At 40.6% G+C, this 21,262-nt stretch overlaps 1 protein-coding gene across 1 annotated transcript in view; it reads left to right on the top strand.

Annotated features, from left to right (window-relative positions):
* Positions 1–36: 36 nt before the first annotated feature.
* Positions 37–21,262, top strand: part of NCBP1 (nuclear cap binding protein subunit 1) — a 34,093-nt gene continuing 12,867 nt past the window's right edge. Inside the window, exons 1-15 of the mRNA XM_034072640.1 lie at positions 37–167; positions 320–405; positions 1,205–1,305; positions 4,537–4,693; positions 6,607–6,714; positions 7,238–7,359; positions 7,848–7,917; positions 9,367–9,582; positions 10,624–10,721; positions 12,070–12,133; positions 16,050–16,160; positions 17,377–17,441; positions 18,163–18,225; positions 19,545–19,619; positions 20,399–20,502. Coding sequence (XP_033928531.1) covers positions 134–167; positions 320–405; positions 1,205–1,305; positions 4,537–4,693; positions 6,607–6,714; positions 7,238–7,359; positions 7,848–7,917; positions 9,367–9,582; positions 10,624–10,721; positions 12,070–12,133; positions 16,050–16,160; positions 17,377–17,441; positions 18,163–18,225; positions 19,545–19,619; positions 20,399–20,502 — 1,474 coding nt within the window. The 5' untranslated portion in view covers positions 37–133. The remainder of the gene's footprint in view (positions 168–319; positions 406–1,204; positions 1,306–4,536; positions 4,694–6,606; positions 6,715–7,237; positions 7,360–7,847; positions 7,918–9,366; positions 9,583–10,623; positions 10,722–12,069; positions 12,134–16,049; positions 16,161–17,376; positions 17,442–18,162; positions 18,226–19,544; positions 19,620–20,398; positions 20,503–21,262) is intronic.

Here is a 21,262-nt window from a genome sequence, read left to right as displayed (position 1 = left end):
GGCCTGGTCCCGGAAGAAGAGGGGCGGTGGGCCGGAAGCGGGCGGTGCGAGGGGAGCGTGCTGGAAGCCGCCCGCGCGTGGTGTCCCGCGCCGCTCCTCCCGTCCGGTCTCCTCGCGTCCCCCGCCCGCCGCCATGTCGCGGCGGCGGCACAGCGATGATAGCGATGGTGAGCGCCGCCGCAGTGCCGCCGGCCCCGTCTGAGGCGGCGCGGGTTGGGCAGGGCCGTCCCGCCTTGGGAGCGGGCTTTTGGGCGGGATGGAGGGCGGCCGGGAACGGGGGCTCTCCGGCCATAATGGTGTGTTCGGTGTGTTGGAGCAGGGCAGCCGCACAAAAGGCGGAGGACGTCTGAGCCGTCAGAGATCGAGGAGAGGCTCGAGTCACTCATCTGCAGGGTCGGGGAGAAGGTAGGTGGTTGGTAGGGGCCAGGAGGCAGGCAGAGTTAAAGCGGTTTTGGGGTGGGGATATCGGCGGGGAGGTACGGCTGGTGGTGCGTCGCAGTCGTCGTCATGCTGTGTGTCTGTGCTTCCCCCCCTCCGCCCCGTGTGTTCCGTGCGAGCGGTTTGAGTGCTCACCCCCCAGAATTAAAAGAATTGTTTTATAAGATCGTTGGAACGTTGTGAACTCTTGCAAAAACGTGCTTTAAAACGGACGCTCATCTGCCGAACAGCGATAAAAAGCCAGCGAATAGTTAATTGTTTCGCGTCTGCGGTATGTTGGAGCTCCTTTTAGCGTACCAGAGACATGGAGGAGTTAAACTTGGACTCCATGGGCTTCGCGGTTCAAGCGCTGGCGGGATCTGAGGGTAGTACAAAGGGCATTAAACGCATGATGACAAAAATGATGGAGTGCTGAAAAACAAACGGCAAAAGTGCTTTGTTTCGTGCTGTATTGTTCGTTGAGTCTCGGTCACCTTACCGTGGTGACCCTAAGGTATGTTAGATCTTGATTCCCGGGAGCGCCCTGGGAGCGTGGGGAGCTGGGTGATCGGGTGCAGCCCGTCACAGGAGTGGCTGTTCCTTCTTTCTGGCACGGCAGCACAGTTCTTCCCTGCTAACAGACTGAATCGTCGCTCTGAAAAAAGTGACATAAAAGAATGCTCTTGCTCAACAACCTTATTTTCCACGTGAGAGTCAGGGGCTGTGTTTTATTGCCGGGGGGATGATGAAAATTCGTTTTAATACTTTTTTTATTTTATTATTTTAGAGTAATTCATCTTTGGAGAGCAACTTGGAGGGTCTAGCTGGTGTTTTGGAAGCTGATCTGCCAAATTACAAAAGCAAGATACTAAGAATACTATGTACTGTGTACGTATGCAGGGTCTGGGCATGTGGGAGGTCCCTTTTTGGTTGTGCATAAGTTTGAGTGTTTAAGGTAGTTTAAATGCCAGGAGTGGCTTTAGTTCCTGAGTGTTATTATAGGGTAGAGTTTGTTTTACTACAAACGAAAAAAAATAGAAGAAAAAGTTTATTATGTAGCATATGTAATTGAATAAAATGCCTCTTTGCATCATTTTGACTTGACATGTATACAAAGGCTCAAAGCAGGTAGAAGAAATGTAGAGCTGCTCTTCAGTAACAGTGAGAGTGCAGTGGTGCTGGGCAATGTCCTGTTTCCCAACGAAATGCATAAGAACACCAAAGCTGTTGCTGCTAACATTTAGTCTTATATGTGCTATTTTCCTTGCCTATTTCTCTTCTCTGGCATTGAGATGATCTTGTCTTATGAGCCCACTGGCTCAGGAAGGGGAGCTGGGAACACAAAGAACTAAAAGCAGGTTCTCTGGCAGCTGACAGCTGATAGCTTTCCTTCCTCCTTAGCAAAGTGCAGAAGCAGAGATGCCCTGTGTCAGGGTCACTGAGCAGTGTCTGAGGGAGAAATTATGCAGGTAGTAGGGAAGAGAGGTCTGAAGTAGTGGTGTGAAGAGAGAGAGTGTTCCAGCCTTGTCCTGTGTTATGGTTTTGCACATTCCTTAAATCTGTTTTGTAGCAATGTTTACTATAACACAGTGTGGGGTTTTTTCCTATTACAGTAAGACACTTCTGAAATTTTAGGGTTAGCTTATATACATGCAGAAATGGTAGTGGAATATGAGGGGTTTATAGCAGGACCTGGCCTTTCCTATGCTGTGCTTAAAATTGGTTACTTTGACTTGAGAAACTTGGAATCAAAATTAGTAGTCTAAAATGTGTGCGCCTTTTGTGTAATTTGTTGATGCTGTATAATAAATGCATTTCCAAATTACAGACTTAAAGCAACTTTTTACATCCTTGCCTAAGTTCTGTCAGTTACTATTTGGTCAACCCTCTGAAATACTCAGCAATTAGTTATAAATAAAAAGCAAATACCTTAAATGTACTTGAAAGTGGCACCTGCCACTTCTACATTACTGTAGTTAGCAAAATACTGTAACATATTAACCACTTGGCAGAATTTCAAGATCACATTAGCAATTTTTTTCTTAACTTCCTCATGAGGCAAGTTTAACTTAGTAGAATTGTAGAATGGTTTGGGTTGGAAGGGCCTTTAAAGTTCACCCAGTTCCAGCCCCCTGTCTAGGGCAGGGACACCTTCCACTAGAGCAGGTTGCTTAAAGCCCCATCCAACCTGGCCTTGAGCACTGCCAGGGATGGGGCAGCCAAAGCTTCTCTGGGCAACCTGTGTCAGCGCCTCAGCACCCTCACAGGGAAGAATTTCTTCTTCATATCTGGTCTTAATCTGTCCTTTTTCAGCTTAAAGGCATTTCCCCATGTCCTATCAGTCCATGCTCTTGTAAGAAGTCCGTCTCCAGATCTCTTGTAGCCCTCCTTTAGGTGCTGGTGGCTGCTCTAAGGTCTCCCTGGAGCCTTCTCCAGGTTTAACAATCCCAGATCTCTCAGCTTGCCTTCATAGCAGAGGTGCTTTAGCTCTCTGACCATCTTTGTGCCTTTGTATATGCTTTTGGTATATATATCTATATCTATATCTATATATATATATATATATATGTATATGCTGTGTAAACTAGCACATTCTTTTCTTTTCTCTCCTGCAAAGTAAACTCTTTATTTCAGATGCTAGTTATGCTGTCACTTATTATGACCTAGGGATTTTCCTTAAAATTTTGGCAATTTTGGCCACTACACTGTTACAGCAACTGGCTTGATAGAACTGTCTTGCTGTTCAACTTCATTAAGACTTACCAACAGAAACACAATTGCTCTCTAACTGAAGTACACCCCACACCCCCTCCAATGCAGCACAGGCTTCATTCCCCCACTTAGGGAATTCTTTTTTCCTTAAATAGCTTACACACTTTTAATATTTCCTTCATATCACTAAAACTCCTTGTTGCAGATTTTTTCAGGAAAGCTAATGCAAGCTGCCTCGTAATCTAGAAATATTACCTATATTTTATTCACTGTGTTTGCATTGTAGATGGGATTTTTTCTGGCTGAGGGCTGGGGAGATGGGGTGTGGAATATTGAATTTATTTGGAAAATTTTACCATTCCTTTGGTTCCTTGTCAGTCTGGCTTCTACCACAGAAAAAAATACCTTCTTTTTCCTTACTTTTTTTTGTTTGATTGATTGGTTTTGTTTTTTTTATAAACAAAAGATACTACTGGGTTTCCTACTGGTACTGCTGTCTCCCTAAAATTATTTAAAACAGTACTGTTAGTTCAGCTCTATTACAAATCATAGGATAGAATCACAGAATGGTTTGGGTTGGAAAGGGCATTAAGATCATCTAGCTCCAAACCCCTGCCATGGGCAGGGACACCTCACCCTAAACCATATCACACAAGGCTCTGTCCAACCTGGCCTTGAACACTGCCAGGGATGGAGCATTCACTACCTCCCTGGGCAACCCATTCCAGTGCCTCACCACACTAACAGGAAAGAATTTCTTCCTTATATCCAGTCTAAACTTCCCCTGTTTCAGTTTGAACCCGTTACCCCTTGTCCTACTGCTACAGTCCCTGATGAAGAGTCCTTCCCCAGTATCCTTATAGGCCCCCTTCAGATACTGGAAGGCTGCTATGGGGTCTCCACGCAGCCTTCTCTTCTCCAGGCTGAACAGCCCCAGCTTTCTCAGCCTGTCTTCATACGGGAGGTGCTCCAGTCCCCTGATCATCCTCGTGGCCCTCCTCTGGACTTGTTCCAACAGTTCCATGTCCTTTTTATGTTGAGGACACCAGAACTGCACACAATGCTCCAAGTGAGGTCTCACGAGAGCAGAGTAGAGGGGCAGGATCACCTCCTTTGACCTGCTGGTCACGCTCCTTTTGATGCAGCCCAGAATACGGTTGGCTATCTGGGCTGTGAGTGCACACTGCAGCCAGCTCATGTTCATTTTCTCATCAACCAACACCCCCAAGTGCTTATCCTCAGGGCTGCTCTGAATCTCTTCTCTGCCCAACCTGTAGCTGTGCCTGGGATTGCTCTGACCCAGGTGTAGGACACACTTGGCTTGGTTGAACTTAAAGTACGCAGATTCAAAGATGCCAATTAATGTGATGAAAAAACTAACACCGTATCTTTTTCTTTCTGTGTCAGCGCACGTCTGTTACCAGAAAAGCTTACTGTTTACACAACACTGGTTGGGTTGCTGAATGCCAGGAACTACAATTTTGGTGGAGAGTTTGTAGAAGCCATGATTCGTCAGCTTAAAGAATGTCTGAAAGTCAATATGTATAACCAAGCTGTGCATTTGGTAAGTGTTTTTTTGTTTCTTTGATTATTTTGCATTTTTCCTTTTTTCTCTCTCTTACTCCTTTTCATCACTTGTTTCATCTTTTTGTTCTGGAAGAGCTGGGCCTGTCAGTATGTATTACAACCCCTTTTGGCATCAACTTGCACTGCACTGTAGATATACCAAGAGGAAATGTATGTTATGTGAGCAGTATTTATTTCCTCAGGGGAGAGAAATCATATTACAGTTGCAGAATTGACTTCCAATGGTGTGTTTTCCCAATGATGAATTAAATCTGCAGTAAACTGACTGTCCTACAGTCATGTAAAAGACAGATGAAAGTCCTGCACTTCTGTTGTGTTCAGAGGCTCCCTTGGAAAAATATAAAATAATATTAAAAAAAGAACAATCTGGTTCTTAAAAGCTGATTTTGATGGCTCTTATCAGGTCTGTGTTTTCAGTCTGCTAAGGAGGGATGGAGATCAAGCAGGGAGTTTTTAAGTGCTGTTTGAAACCATTATTACAGCTCTTGCTGCTTACAGATTTTGTTTGTAAAAATATAGTAAGACTTCAGAGGTGTCTGATTTGGAAGCCCAGTCCCAACCTCCCCAGCTTCTTTTGAAGCCCACTGGTGAAAATAAAGATTGTAACATTTCAGTGTATTTTGTCAAGAGAATGCTGTTCAGCTGTGGGATGCTTTTACTATTAAAATCCTCAGTAGAACTCTTGAGTGTGCTGTCCCTTGTCTTTAGTTTCACCTTTGGTCACGCTTATATACTCTCACATGACTTGTGAGAGTAACAGCTAAGGGAGTGGCAGTGGAAATCTTTCCTCAGCTTTGTCAAAGACTTTTCAAAGGCTCTTCACAGCAATGAACATCTGAAGTCTTTTGCTGTTCTCTGCTACAGTTGCTGTTTAGTACTGAGCTGTCTGCTTAGCCCAAATTGCTTTACCAAGACTTCTTCCCAATGATCTGCCTTCAGATCAAAATACCTTTTTTGGTTTTTTGAAACACTTTTGATGAATGTACCCTTAAAAAGAAAAGAGCCTTTAAGAAACAATATGCAGTATTTTAATTGCTCAAATTTCAGCCTATGTTGTCTGTTAAGGTTTTGGTGATACTGGGAAAGCTTGGGTCCTACTAGAGCCTTGTTTTAAGTCTGCAGGCAGAATATAAATCAAAACAGAGGGGAGAGGGAAAAAGAAAAAAAAGGGCATCTGCTTTTCCTCAGGTGTTTTCTACTTAAATTCCCATTTCTGTCAGCCTGCATTTCTTACTAGAGTGTGGCCAAATCAAAGATGTATTCCTGTCATGGAGATTCTTCCCAGGTGATTAAGTCCATTTGATTCCCAGCATGCCATCAGTCTGTCACATTTCTGAAACCTGAAAAAGCCAGCAGTTTTTAGATAAACTCTCTGTATAAATAAGTATTTATGAATAAATAATTACAGAAATTAATCATCTGTAATTGCATGCAGATTTGGCACCACTGTTTCCTGGTGCACATCTGGACTCATGAAGCAATGGATCAGTCCATCTTCAGCTTTTAGGAAGTTTTTTCCACCCACTTCTGTACTTTTAGTGTAGATAGAAGCACAAGGGTTTTTTTCTGTAGTATCAGTTCACATGTCTTTGAATCCATACTGGTGTTTCCCACCCTTCCTTAATTAGAAATATTAATCCTTTCAGTGTTAATGCAAGGAAACAGACTACAGGCATTATAACTAGTATGTTAGGCAGCACTTACGATACTTGTTTCCCAGGGTTGGAAAGTGGATCTGTACCAGTGTCCAATATTTCTCCCTTTGTAGTACTGAATGAATATCATGCTTATATTGATGATTAGTTTTAGTTATTAAAGTAATGCTTATTTGTTCATGTGCTGTCAGTTTAAGAAGTATTCATTTAAACTTTTTTTTCTTGGCCTTTTTAGGTTCGTTTTCTATCTGATCTTGTGAACTGTCATGTAATAGCTGCACCTTCAATGGTGGCTATGTTTGAGAACTTTGTGAGTGTGACACAGGAGGAAGATGTACCCCAAGTAAGCTGAAGAGCTATAGACTTTTCTAGTGCTGTTTTCACTGTTGTTCACATCATTGCTCCTGTATTTATGCCTAGAACAGGGAAGCTTCAGAGAGAGCCCAACTAAATGGACTGCCATGTGCGGTTTCCTTAATGACAGTAAAAGTAGCCTGTGGCAGTTAGAAAAAAACATGCATACACCAAGAAAATGCCATCTTTTTATACTGAGGTAGCTGAAGTGGATATATTTACTTTGGCAAGTGCATAATGCCTGGTTTGTTCTGCTGTATCAACAATCTGCAGAAGAACTGTGAAAGTGATTCTGTTATTTAAGTCTGCTTGTCACTGTCCAAGTTAAAAATGATACATTTCAAGCAAGATTTTTTTTTTCTGGCTTGTCAGTTAGTCTTTAACTTTTGGTATTTACATCCCCGAAATAATAATTTTGCTAATGTTATAATATAAATTAAAATAGGGTCTGTGTTCAGAAACTTTAGGAACTTTCTTGTCTACTTAGATTTCAGTGTATTTCTTCCCTGTAGGTACGATGTGACTGGTATGTATTTGCATTTCTGTCGTCTTTGCCATGGGTTGGAAAGGAGTTATATGAGAAAAAGGATTCTGAAATGGATCGTCTCCTGTCTCAGACTGAAAGCTATTTGAAGTAAGTTGTAATCCATTAAAAGTACTCTAAGTGGTATCTATTCAATTAGGGACTAATAGGTTTGATTATTGCTCACTTAAAAGTATTCCAAAGTCTTAGGACTGAACCATCCTGTGGGGGTTAAAGTCCTTGAAAACAGAATAGGTGGAGAGAGTTTTGAAAAGTTTCATTGACTTGTCTAGTTCTAGAGTATGTTGATGGTCTTGTTCTGCTCATGCTGGAGCAGGTACAGTTGTAAGTGTGCTGTGAATACAGATAGGTTGTTGCATCACCACTCTGCAGTGTGACTGTTTTCTATCTAGATGCTTCAGTTTAACAAGGCTGTCCAGATATGATAATAGATATATCTTAAGTAATCACAAACCTGATTTTTCTATGCTGCAGTCTTCATCATCTGAAGAGATCAAATAGTATGCTTGTAGTAAAGAAAAAAAATGTTCCCCTAAATTAGTCTTTTAAAAGTCAGGTTTTCTTTCCTGTGTAAACAGGCGCCGGCTGAAGACTCACGTACCCATGCTACAAGTTTGGACTGCTGACAAGCCACATCCACAAGAGGAAGTGAGTGGACTTTGCATTCTTTATGGAAATTTGAAAGTTTTTGTTAAGATGTTCTTTTACTGTGAAATTAAAAAGAAGTCCTGCATGAGAAATTCTCTTTTAACTTTTGGGTCTAAATATAAGCTTGTAAGGGGTGAGTATTTTGTTATTTGGTGAAAAACCCTTGAGGAAATCTTTTGACATGAGGAATGGTTGTAGATAGTACTGTTTATTTTGGAGCTGCAGATACAGAGCTTCATATTAAAAAGACCTTTGTGAGAAGCAAAATGTAATTCCTTACTTATCCCTCAGTGTTCTCCCTCTTCAAGAAAGAGGGCTTTGTAGTGGCTTTGGTTTCTCAGCTCTGGGAAGTGCTAAACAAACACATAGAAACTGTGTACAGTAGTCACTCTACCGCTGTTCACAACTGAGCCAAAAAAATGGAGGGGAGAGGTGGCATCTGGCTGATTTGGGGGGGAATTTGCCTTTTCAGATATTCCTGTTTTTTTTTTCTTTCCCCTAAGTTTGAGGACGAACTTAGTTGCAAAGTGAGATCTAAATTGATCTGAAAGTTTTGGAACATGGCCCTTTGTGTTGTTCACTGTTCACATTAAATCACAGTCTTAACAATTGTCTTGTTAATCATAATTTGGGGAGATTTTGCCTGATTTGTCAACATGGGTATTCTGCCTGCCCAATATCTGAATTTCCTTATTTCGTTTAGTAGAGATTAGCAGAGTGCATTTGAGACCATGTGTTACCCAGAGTACTGCGAGGATGACTGTTCACTTCAGGTGCCAGTTGCAACTAGTTTTGTTCCCATCTTGTAGAGCAATAATTTCAGTAGATGCAAAGCAGTTCTTGTGTCAGTTATAACTTGAAACTTGTGTGCAGTAAAGGCCACGGGCCTCCAGAGTTCTTGGACTGCCTCTAGTGAGAGAGTAATTAAACAGAGCAAAACCATTGCCAGTTTTCACAGGTGTCTGTGCCATCTCTGGGAGAATGCCGGGACTCAGAATTGTGTAGAAAACCATGGCAAATATATTTGTTAGCATTATATGTGGCTTGAATATGCTGGTAGTTTTGTTTGTTCTGGGAAAAGCATATCAGTCCTGTGGAATAACTTTCCAATGTAGATGTTGGTATTATGTCTGTTTTAACACCACCTATGAGCAGTGATTGAAGTGATGTTCACTGCTGCAGTTTCGCTGGAAGATTCAAAGGATGGCCATCATGCTAGAACTCCTGGGTGCTTGGTGTTTAAAAACCTGCCAGTGGTTGCGTGGAACTCGAAGCAGCTATAGTGTTTAGAGTCCTTAAGTTATTGGTTTACTTAATCAGCAGCTTAAGACTTGAGCTTTTTTCTGAATAGAATACTGAATTTAAGAAAAACGTTTCTGATAGTTCATGAGGCTCCCAGCTTGGTTACACAATTCGTCACATCTGATGTTTCTCACCTTTCTCCTTCAGTATTTAGACTGCCTTTGGTCTCAGATCCAGAAGTTGAAAAAAGACCGCTGGCAAGAGCGACACATTCTGAGGCCCTACTTGGCTTTTGACAGTATTCTTTGTGAAGCGCTGCAGCACAATCTGCCTCCGTTTACCCCTCCGCCTCACACCGAAGATTCAGTGTATCCCATGCCACGGGTTATTTTTAGAATGTTTGACTACACAGATGACCCTGAGGTATATGATTGCTGTGGGGTTGGTGAGTGGATCTCACAGTCAGGTTCCTAGGCTGATACTGGTCAAAATGTGACGTCCTGTCTCCCAGGATAGTGAGTTGTTTGAAGACATGCAGCTGTTCTGCTTTAATACTTCTGCGGAAGTGAACTAAGAGACCAAGTTACTGTACAAAGTAAATCTGTGGGGAGCAGAATTTAGGGAGTGGGGTGCTTTGATGCTTTCATTTAGAATGACAACGTTGATTGAATTCTCTAATGTCTGTAGTAAAACTATTGAGTGAGACTTTCCTTCCGTACAAATTGCTGCCTTTTCCAGGCTTGGTATTTATTGTAATGTTTAAAGATTGCTGTTTACTCATCTGTTAAAATTTGTTGATGCATACTGTGGAACAAAGTAGTGCTTAATTGGGATGGGTGAAAGATCTATCTTGTCAGTCTGTCTCCAGCATTGGTCAGGGCAGATACATAGAAGTGTACAGGAACAGGAGAAGAATATATGCTGCTTTCCCTGAGTGCTTTTATACCTCCCTTTAAGTCTGTTGCCTTTTACCTTCATTTATTTGCCTGTTTTTTGGTTTGTTGGGGGGGGTTTGTTGTTTTTGGTCTTTTTTTGGGGGGGGGGGGGGGCGTGTTTGTTTTGGGTTTTTTTTGCAATGAACAAAACTATGACTGTTTATTCTTTCCACTCTGTTCTGGCCATTCCTAGCTTTATGTCGCCATCGTACTCAACTGTGATTTTGTTCTTTTTCAGGCTGCATTGTGGTAGCCTTCTTGATGGCTCTACAGAACAAACAAAAGAGTGGATTATCCATGAACTTATGTTCTCTAATTTTGACACATTCCTTTTTGTAATGAGTCCTAGTAGTCATTTTATTTTAAACAACAGTCTGAGGTTTGTGTAGGTTTCAGTCCTCAGCTGAGACCTCACTGTATTTATGTGGGGCTGTTTTTAATACCTTTAGATGTATGTAGGATAGCTTGCTACCTGTAGTACCACTGTATTTGCAGTGATCTTCCTTGAGTTTTAATTCTTTCTTACCAGGGCCCTGTCATGCCTGGCAGCCACTCTGTTGAACGATTTGTGATAGAAGAGAACCTTCACTGCATCATCAAATCCCACTGGAAAGAGAGAAAGACTTGGTATGAACAGCTTAGTGCTATGGGGCCTTGGCACTTTTCATATGCTACCATGGATTTGGTGCCATCAGGGATATGCAGAATCCTGCACTGGTTAGACAGGGGCTCAAGCGTAAAAGTTTTCTGGAACATTTGATGAATCTTGATTCACTGCATTCAACTATATTAAAAATGTTATCTGTAATATCCAGTAATATCCAGATAATGGGAAGTTTGTATGATGACAGTGGCTGCTTGAGAAGGGGTTCCTTGACAATACAGGTTGTGCTGAAAAAAATACGCAGACATACCTTATTCATGGGAGCACTGTGGAGAGTGTGACTGTATTATGCTTCATGGAATTGTGAATCAGCTCATCTGTTGGGGCACAGCAAGCCTTGAGGTGGTGCCTTGCAGCTGACTGCACTGGTGTTTATGAACACACTTCTGCTTCCTACTCTTCCTCTTTCATTCATCAGTTTGGGGTTACACAGCAGACATAATTGAGTGCTCTCTAGGGAGTCATTGCAGGACCAGCAAATTTTGTTAGTTTAAATTCAGCCATGTCAGGGACCAGGCAGGGCACTTCATTTCTGCCTCAGCAATATCTGGTTTGGGTAATCAATAACTGAGGTGGTTTGCCATAGGTAATTGGCAGGGTCATGCTTCCAAATAAAAACCACCAGACTTCTTGTAGTATAACAAAAAATGGGCAGAAACAATGATTTTGGTCATGGCATATGATAGGGTTTTTGTTATAGCTGGCTGATTTGGCAGAAATGAGAAATTGAGGATTGTTGAAGTTACTGGGATAGCCTTTGTTAGTTCTCAGAAGAGAGTAGAAGTCTAGAAGAAGATTTGCCAGAGGTAGCAGTAAAATCAAGGAAGTAACATTTGTTTGCTTTGTAATAATGATAGGTGATAATGAGCTGATTAAAAAGGTGAATCACTTGAAGCCTGTGAATTTCTTTTATAATCTATTAGCTTAATTGTGCTTTCAAGTCATTCAGAGCATCAGTTGTTTGGGGTTTGTTTTATTTTTCCTTTTAATATATCCATGTCATGATTGCAGATCACCATGACAATGCAAAACTATTTTGCATAGCAGAACAGTGTTCAAGTGATGTAACTGCACAGAGATAAAATACATCATTACAAATCATACTTAAGGCGATGCTCATTGTGCTACTTGTAGTGTTCTTATGTTGCTTCTAAGTGTTCTGTGGATTGATGAATAGAAAGATTTGAATTTGTGCTGCTTTTGTCTCGCCTTTTGCCCAGGATTATGCATTTTATGTAACTTTGTTACTCCATCTTTACATCACATTGCTGCATTATGTTCTGAGCTAACTTAGTATCTATGGTTTTGCAGTGCTGCACAGCTGTTGAGCTATCCAGGCAATAACAAGATCCCCTTGAACTACCACATCGTAGAGGTATGGGTTTTATACATAACCTCTTCTGTAGCTCAGTTATTTCACAAGTAATGTGTCCCAGTTAGTTCCTTGATAAGTCCCTTAAATTGCAGTTTGACTTGGGAGTCAACAGAACCTTTGTTAAATTCAACAAATGTGGGCTGTATGCAGTTGAAAGTTGGAAGTCTTTTGTTGCAGCTTTAACTCAGTGCATGGGAGATTTGGTCGAGTACAAGGTTGTGACATTTCTCATACTTGTAAAGCTTTACATGTGATGGTTCTAATGTATGGTGCAATCTAAGAGATGGCTACATTTAATTCACTTTAGTTAAAAAAAAAAGAAACAAAACCACAGTTAAAATACAAGAGAAAATGGACACAAATCAAAATACTCGAAACTCCATTTAAACCTAGTGTTGTGGTTTAAGCCAAGCTGGTAACTCAGAACCACGCAGATGCTTGCTCACTTCCCCACTTCTTTACCCCCAGCCTCTGGGGGGATGGTGAGGAGAAGCAGAAAAATGTAAACCCCACAGGCTGAGATAAGAGCTGTCCAGTAACTAAGGTACAACACAAAACCACTACTACCACCAACAATAATAATAATGATAAGGGAAAGGACAAGGGGAAAGGAAAAGAAAAACAATAACCAGCAGTGATGCACAATGCAATTGCTCCCCACCCACCAACTGATACCAGGCGTGACCCACGCAGTGATCTGGGACTACTGGGTAACTTCCCCCAGTTTATATACTGGGCATGACGTGCTGTGGTATAGAATACCCCTTTGGCTAGTTTGGGCCAGGTGTCCTGTCTCTGCTTCCTCCCAGCTTGCTGTGCTCCTCCTCACTGGCAGAGCATAAGAGACTGAAAAGTCCTCGACTGGGGTAAGCATTATTTAGCAACAACTAAAGCATTGGTGTGTTATCAGCATTGGTCTCAAACTAAAGCCACAGCACTGCACTAGCTACTAGGGAGGAGAAGAGTAACCGTTACGGCTGAACCCAGGACACACAGGAAAAATCTTTTTTTACTGAGATGATTAAACACTGGAAGAGTTTTGCTGGAGAAGTTGTAGAGACTCTACCTGTGGAGAAGTTCAGAACTCAAGAGGACAGAGCCCTGAACAGCCTACGCTTGGTGATGCTGCTTTATGTGGGAGCTGTTGACTAAATGATCTCCAGCCAGACTCAGCAGTTCTCCATGGTTTTATGTTTGGATCTTCTAAATTATATTGTTCTGCTGACCCTGAAAAGAACCTGCTGTGAAATATTGGTGTTTCCTCTCAGGCATTTTCCATATTAGAGAGTTTTAGATACCTGTAATGTGTATCAGAATTGCAGCATAGGTGTTCCTTTGCTGCCTCCTTTGAAGGGGCTTGTTTCTAGCATGCAGAGCTGTACAAAATTTCATTAATTTCCATCAAAAGTTGAAAGGGATAAGAGATTTCAGTGATGATGACAGCTTGTCATATAAATGCTTTTTGAAGAAGTAACTAAGTAGGTATTTCAGAGCTAATAATAACAAGAAATAACCTTATGTGGAAGATTTATCTTGATAAAAGTGGAATTGAGAATGCCTCTTGGCACCAAAATGTCAAATATTCTGAACGCTGTAAAGTTTTGTTACCTCGGATCAACTTGTTCTTTTTGTGCTTTCAGAGCAGAGGAATCTTAAGATTAACAAAAAAAATCTGCTTTAAGATTGAAGTATATTCATTGGTCTTATCTTCAGTATCTTAAGGTGCTGTGTATTCCTATGTGTCTGTGTGCTTTATGCTCAGCTGTACACTAATACCAACAAACAGTTGCTGCAATTCCTGATTAAATAAATTACCTGGGGCCCCTGGAAATTCTTTAGAAACTTGAAGGATGTAAAATAGCAAAGGTTTGTATAGGTGAAATTACTGTAAAGAAGGGCAAGATGGTCTCTACCTATGGTTTCCAACCCAAACCATTCTATGATACTATGGCCGTACAAGTTCTTTGACTATTAATGGAATGATTTCCCTTTTCTTGCAATTTTGAGGTATTTTAGAATATTAATTTCGTTACTTGTCTATGACTGCTTACTTTTAATGAAGCTCCACAGTTTTTTAGGCTTAGCATGCTTTCTTCCGGCTTCTGTTCATGTTACTTCTCTTAACAGACAAGTTGGTGATATGTTGCTTTCAACCAGTTTATCAGTTTAATCTGAAATTTCATGAGCTTTTCAGTAAGTCTAGAACTGTGGAAACAATATGGTCTAACAAATAAATGATACGTAAAGTGTTACATAAGGTTCAGAACCATACCACTTAGGTAGAAGTAATGTAGCCTGAAAGTGATTGTCAGTCCCTTCCCAAGGGTGCCTACTTTTAAGGTCCCTGAGGCTCCACATTGTAGTTTGTCAAGCTGAGCACAGAATACTCCATTGTGACCTGGAACCTGTGTGAAACACTGAAATGCGGTGCCTTCCCCTCCGTTGCTTCTTGTCAGTGGGAATGTGGTTATTTCTGGTAGCTGTGAACAAAGAATGTCTGGGCAGAACCATTGGGTTGTTGTGCTCCTACAGCTTTTGGTACAACTTGCATTTATCAGAGCTCAAACATTCAGCTCACCAGTGTTACAGTCTTTCTTTGGCCTTGTTCTTTTCACAAACTATGGTGTGCCAGTTTGAATACTTAGTCTGAACATTAGATAATGAATGTGATGAATATCATAAATACACTTTTATGATATACATAGATACATTTTTATGTATCTCAAACAGATAATGACTACTCAACCAGTTGTTATTTCTTATCTTGAGAAAAGGAGCAGGTTTCTACCTAGTATTCTACTTAAGAGGCCCTCCCCTGTTTGTCTTAATGGTATGTCATACTGTCATGGAAAGGTTCTCCATCTTCTTATAGTCTCTTCATGCTTGTAAGTCCTTCCTTAAAATAACAAGTTCCAGTCAATATGTTTTCATGTGCTGTTTGTCAAGTCTATAAATGCCAAGTAATACTGTCATGGAAAGGTTCTCCAGCTTCTTATAGTCCCTTCATGCTTGTAAGTCTTTCCTTAAAATAACAACTTCCAGTCAATGTGTTTCCATGTGCTTTTTGTGGAGTCTATAAATGGATGTCGATTTCTTACAGTAAGATCTACTGAAGCTTACTTATTTAAACGTCAGTTCTTCTGTGTTTATTTAGAAGTTTAAGGAGAAAATTGACCAACCATAATGAAATCCTTTGTTGTATTTTAAATCTAGTTAAGAATGGCATGCAAAATAAAATGAACTCAGAGATGGATGTTGTACAGTGATATTGAGGGCTATTTCCATAGCCCTCAAAGATTGGCATGCTGTTATTACAGGCAAACTTGAAAATAAAACCACAAATGCTGACTGCAGGATTGTTTTCAGTTTTCTTAGAAGGATCCTCTACCAAAGGGTACTGAGCATAAATTTTTGTTGTGCGAAATGCTGGTTGTAGTTTACAGTTGAGAGTTGTGGCTTTATTTATATAAGGTTTTATGTAGGAGAAAAGAGAATATGATAGAAAAGGTAGAGATGTAATTTCAATGTAAACAGTCTTTCATACTACATGCTTAGCTTCATTTGATATGCTTGTATTTGTTACTTACTGAGATCAGATGATTTCTGCTTTTCTCAGATAGTGGTAGCACTGCAGTAGGTCATATTATAACTGCCCATTTCTACAGTTACGTGGTTTATTTGTTAGACATATGTATAATGCTAGTGTTGTGTTAGTATGAAATGATAAGGGCCATTAGAGTGGATGGCATTAGTACAGTGAAGGGTTACCACTATGTTTACAAGTTTCTCTCCCTTCTTCCTGGAACATGCATTTGACAGAATATATTGGGGGTATGTAATTGTTTGATGGCCAAAGTTGATGGTTGTGCTAGCTGCATTGAGCCATGTTATGATTCTATGCCTTTCTCTCCTACAGGTGATATTTGCAGAGTTGTTTCAACTTCCATCTCCACCACACATTGAAGTCATGTACACAACGCTCCTGATTGAACTTTGCAAGCTTCAGCCTGGCTCTTTGCCACAGGTTGTATCCTTTCTGTGCTGCTGGAGAGCATTTATGAAATGCAGTCTTTTGTTTGTTCCGTAGATGATGGGATAGCAACAAATACTGGCAGTGTTAATATTTTACAGCAGCAGCATGAAACTCTGCCTGTAACACCCAGGTGAAAGAATAGCACATCCCACATAGCATAGGACTAGACTTGCCAAGTGGGCAAGACTCTTCAGCTTTCTGGATGGTGTTCTGGTACTTCTGAGATTTCTAAGAAGTGCTATCTTGGTCAGGGGATAAAATACAATACAATACTCCTGTTCATCCCTGCGGCCTAGATAGGTCTGGGCAGTGTATGGCATGGTCACAGACACATGAAAATCTGAGAAAGAAGGGAAGTGACCAGCTTGATCTTTTGTTCTAAAAACTATGTGAATATTTGTCTTCTTTTAGTAAGAAGAGTAGCAGGTGACTTAAAGGAACTTGCCAAGTTCCCACTCAAGTGTTCTTGCTAGGGAGTATTCAAAAGGTCAGTAATCATCTGTCAGCTTAGGGTGGCCAAATGCTGAGGAAGGAGGCATGACTCTCATTTATTTCTGGCTATTACATTGTCTCTACTTTGCTGCCATTTTAGATCATGTCAGATCATTGTCTTGGATCAAGTGGCAGACGGAGAATGGAGGGCAGTTAACAGATGCCTGTCCACTGGTAGTTTCTTGCCTAAATTTCATTCTACTTCATAATACCACTCACAAAATCTCAGTGATTAGAGTAAGTCTCTTTGCAGAGTTGGGCAGACATCCATGCAGCAAGTTTTTTATCTTAATAGGGACACCATAAGAAAGGTAAAGGCCTTGCTGGATAAAGTCATTGTAGATGTACTCTCTGAAGCCTTTAGTGATGATCACAATTGTCTGTGGATAAGCATCAACAGCAGCCCGTGAAGATGAGATCACAGAAGTACTCCATAAGGACATTGATGTCTTTTTGTATCTGTGTGGTGCAAATTCTGGCTTTCTGTGGAAAAAGCCAACAGTCTCATTGCAATAATGGAATTAAAGCAGACTGGGATTAGAGGGTGGAACTCACAATATGCTGCTTCCCTCTTTTTCCACCACTGTGGATTTACTGTGACTTACCTGATTTTGGAGTTGACACAGGAAGCTTCCAGTAAAATAAAAAAAAAGTATTTAAAAAACGAACATCTGTCTCATCTGCTTCTTTTCTGTGAACCTTAATAAGAAATTTCCAGCTTGCACAAGCCACTGAAATGCTGTACATGCGTTTGGATACGATGAATACAACATGTGTGGACAGGTAAGTGTGTTCTGGAGACAGTGGAATCAATATCCAATATTCAGGGTATTGAAAGGCTAGGAAAAGATTAGTCAGAAATTCTTGTTTGATTGGTCCTATTCAGAATTATTTCCTGGCTCTGGCTTTGAGAAATCTGAAGAGAAGGGTGGAGGACTGAGTGCTTGCCTCTCCTTCCCAGCAGCGCAGCCCCAAGAGGTCGCAAGTCTAGCTGTCTGTACAGGACAGTTTTGATTAGTGACACCTTCTCTGTGTTCAAGGTTGTTTATAGTTCCATAGTACTCCTGTCTGGTAGTATGCCTCCTCTGTAGTGATCTGGGAGGAGCTTTGGAGTGCAGTTAATGGTGCATGTGCCACCAGAAGAGGAGAGTAGTGATAATTTTTCCCTTTAAGTGAGGTCAGCATTGTGTAGGAAGGCTGCTAATTACTCATTAAAAAAGTGAAAGTAGCATGTTCACAGTAGGTTTACCCTTTAATTGTTAGTTTAATAGGTCATATTTTTGTATGAAACAGGACATGACAGGCTATTTACCCATAAAAGCTGCTTTCTGACTCTCTGAACCCAGTTTTTTGATTCTGCCAACATAAATGCTTGTTTAATGTTGTAATAGCTTTAGAGTTTATGTTTGCCTTTGAAAAGTAGAATGCATTTGTAAGAAAATCTCGAAAGGCTTTCTTGCTCTTCTTAAGTTTAATAGGGCTTTCTTTTTTTCTTTTAATGAAGATTTATTAACTGGTTTTCTCACCACTTGAGCAACTTTCAGTTCCGTTGGAGCTGGGAAGATTGGTAAGTTTCTCTTCTTTTGATTCGAACCTAATACTGCAAAAACCTTGAAATGTTAAGCTTATTCAGGAAGTCTCCCAGCACAGTGGCCCTGTTGCTTTCCTGCAGCTCTTCAGCAGATACCTTTCTTAATCTGCTCACCACTGCTCAGTGGTAGAGTATCTTGATAATGTCTTTAGTCACTGTATTGTCCCTGGTGAACTTTGTGATAAATCATATAAAAGTTCCCTAAGTAGGGGAGGCAGGAATGTTATTTCTCTAATTTGTCCTACAACCTTAGTCAGTTGCCAACAATTCTAAAATGACTCCCCAGCTTACATTCAATAGTTTGCCCAAACTCCTGTTTCCTATATTCATACTGTAATCTTGCTCCCTGTCCTACCCTAAATCTTCATTATAATTTTTATCCTTGAGACCTTGTGATCTCTTTCCCTCCTGCCAAATTCTAGCACCTGAAATTCTGTCAGAGCTGGCCCTACCATCCATTCTTACCATACCAGATCATGAACTTGCATCTCTAGCAGGAGCTCCCTGGACTCCATCACTGTCTAACCAGAGGTTCCCCTGAGCTTTCCATTGCAGGCACCATGTAGAAAGAAATGTCACCTTGGAGTTAAGTACTTCCTACTTCCGCAGCCTGCTACCATTCATGCTTTCTGTAGCTTATCTGCCAAAGTGTCCTGCTGGAGGGGGAGTGTAACTCTTCATGATAACATTTTTGTGGCTTTACTTCAGTTTCTTGTCTTGTCTTCTTGTGGAGTTAAGTGCTTGCTGGCTGTCCTAGTATATATCCATGTTGACTGACCAGGCAGCAGTCTTCAAAGAACTGAATTTTCTTTGCCTGGATGTTCCTTGGTGGCAGTGCTTCTGTAGGTCTCACTCGCTCACAAGCTGCCATTTTCCACAAATCTCACAAGTGACTGTATTTGAGACTTTTCTTCATCTGAAATGTGTTTGCAATCATCCATAAGTTCAAAAACTCTTGTGAGGGAGAAACAGGGTATGAAATCACATGAGCTTTCTTTCCTAAGAAGAGGGGAAGCCAGGTAACCATAAGTGCAAATTATTTTTTAGATTAAGGGAGAAGGGAAGCCATTTAAAAATCCTTCCACAGAGATGAGATTCCAAGAATGCTAACAGCCAATAGGAAAATAGTGATAAACTTACCTCATTGTCTTAAAATTGCCTATGCTTTAAAACTGTCAAGCACTGCAGTTGGCCTTACACCATGATTGGATTGTACCTATTGGAAAATTACTAGCCAAAAAGAGATGAAAGTAGAATTGTTTTGCTAAAAGCGATCACATTCTGTCTTTCGATAGGTCAGATTGTCTTACTCAGGACCTTGAGAAGCCCAAACCCAAATTTGTGAGAGAGGTTTTGGAAAAATGCATGCGGTAAGTAAGATGTCTTGATATTTGGATTCAAGGCAGATTGATTTTTATTGTTTGTTTATTTCTGAATAGTGAGAGGACAAGGGGTAACAGTTTCAAACTTAAACAGGGTAAGTACAGGTTAGATATAAGTTAGAAGTTCTTTACTGTGAGGCTGGTGAGGCACTGGAACAAGCTGCCCAAGGAAGTGGTAAATGCTCCATCCCTGGCAGTGTTCAAGTGTTGGATAGGGGTTTGAGCAACATGTTCAAGAAAACCTATGCTGTTCAGCATTGTACATGAAAATATTAATCCAGTTCTCAGTGAATTCAGCATAGAAAGTGTGAAAGTCTTGTGCTGCAAAACAAATGCATTTTTTCTGTGGCACTCTTCCATTAAAGATCCTGGTAGCAAAATTAAGCCTTTGTGGAAGTGAAATAATCTGAAAAGTAAAATGAAGATATCCAGTTTAGTATTTTTCTGCCTTGAATACCAATGTCTTACTAAGTTTTCTGCATCGCATCTTCGACTTTTGCATAAAGCATCCTACCAGGCAGCCTCTAAATCTTTTCACAAGCGAAATTAAGTGTATGAGGTTGAAACTCTAGCATCACAGGCTTAAAATAGAAAGCATCTACTCGTAAGTTTGGTTTACCTAAGCTCCTGCTACCCAGCAGAATCTACCATTCTGTTACTGATCTATGAAAGTGAGATACAGGGAAAGTATTTTAACAGTCACTTTAGAATTAGCCCTGATGTTATTCCCATTTTAATTCTACTGCTGTGGAACTTGTTATTTTCAGACTCTCCTACCACCAGCGAATAATAGACCTTGTTCCTGCAAGTTTTTCTGTCCTCAGTCCTGCTAATCCAGTGTGCATGTACAAATATGCAGATGAAAGTAATAGTAAGTATGAAGGTTATTGAGGGATCAAGTTGAAAATAGTGTTTCAGAGCAAGATAGTGCACTATGTTGACACTAGTATCAATTGCCATAAGGAAGGATACAGCTGAAGTAAATATGCATGATTTCTATATGGGTAAATATGCTTCACATGAGCAATTAATATATATTAAGCCTGAATCTCTGTAATAAAATCATCCTGGTTACTTCGTGAAGAAAAGAAAATCCAGATACATGAAGTTACTGTGGCTGAGGTGGTTGTGTTTAGTGTACAGCATTGTTTGTGAGAAGTCTAAAACTGGAAAATCGATCTGTTTCCCCTGTTTGGGCACAATGCAGAAGTCAGCATATGAAGTAGTAATGTGAGTTTATTTTTTGAACTTTGTGTAATAGTAGAAGATTTTACCAGTAAACTTGGTTTAATGAAGTATACAGAGGCAGTAGATGATGTTAAGCTTGAGGTAGATACCTTATTACTTCTTTTATTACTCAGTGTAAAGACAATCCTAAGTGTTACCAAAGATACAGTGAGAACAACCAAGAAAGTATTGTATTTTTAGGAAATAGGTGACATATGGAGTAGAGATTTAGAGTGATTAGCTGAGCTCAGCTGTAAATACTCTGCTCAAGGTTATGTATTAAATGTGAATTAAATTGTGCAGACAAGGAAATGTGTTGAGTGATGTGGACAATGATACTGAACACAGCTAATCTTAGGTGTAGGTGGGAAGTGTACTTGTTTCTCTGAGGTGCAAGCTGATGT

The sequence above is a fragment of the Melopsittacus undulatus genome, chromosome Z, assembly GCF_012275295.1.
Source record: "Melopsittacus undulatus isolate bMelUnd1 chromosome Z, bMelUnd1.mat.Z, whole genome shotgun sequence".
In the NCBI taxonomy this organism is placed as follows: Eukaryota; Metazoa; Chordata; class Aves; order Psittaciformes; family Psittaculidae; genus Melopsittacus; species Melopsittacus undulatus.
The sequence above is the reverse complement of the archived record's forward strand: the minus strand, read 5'-3'. Positions and strand labels throughout refer to the sequence as shown.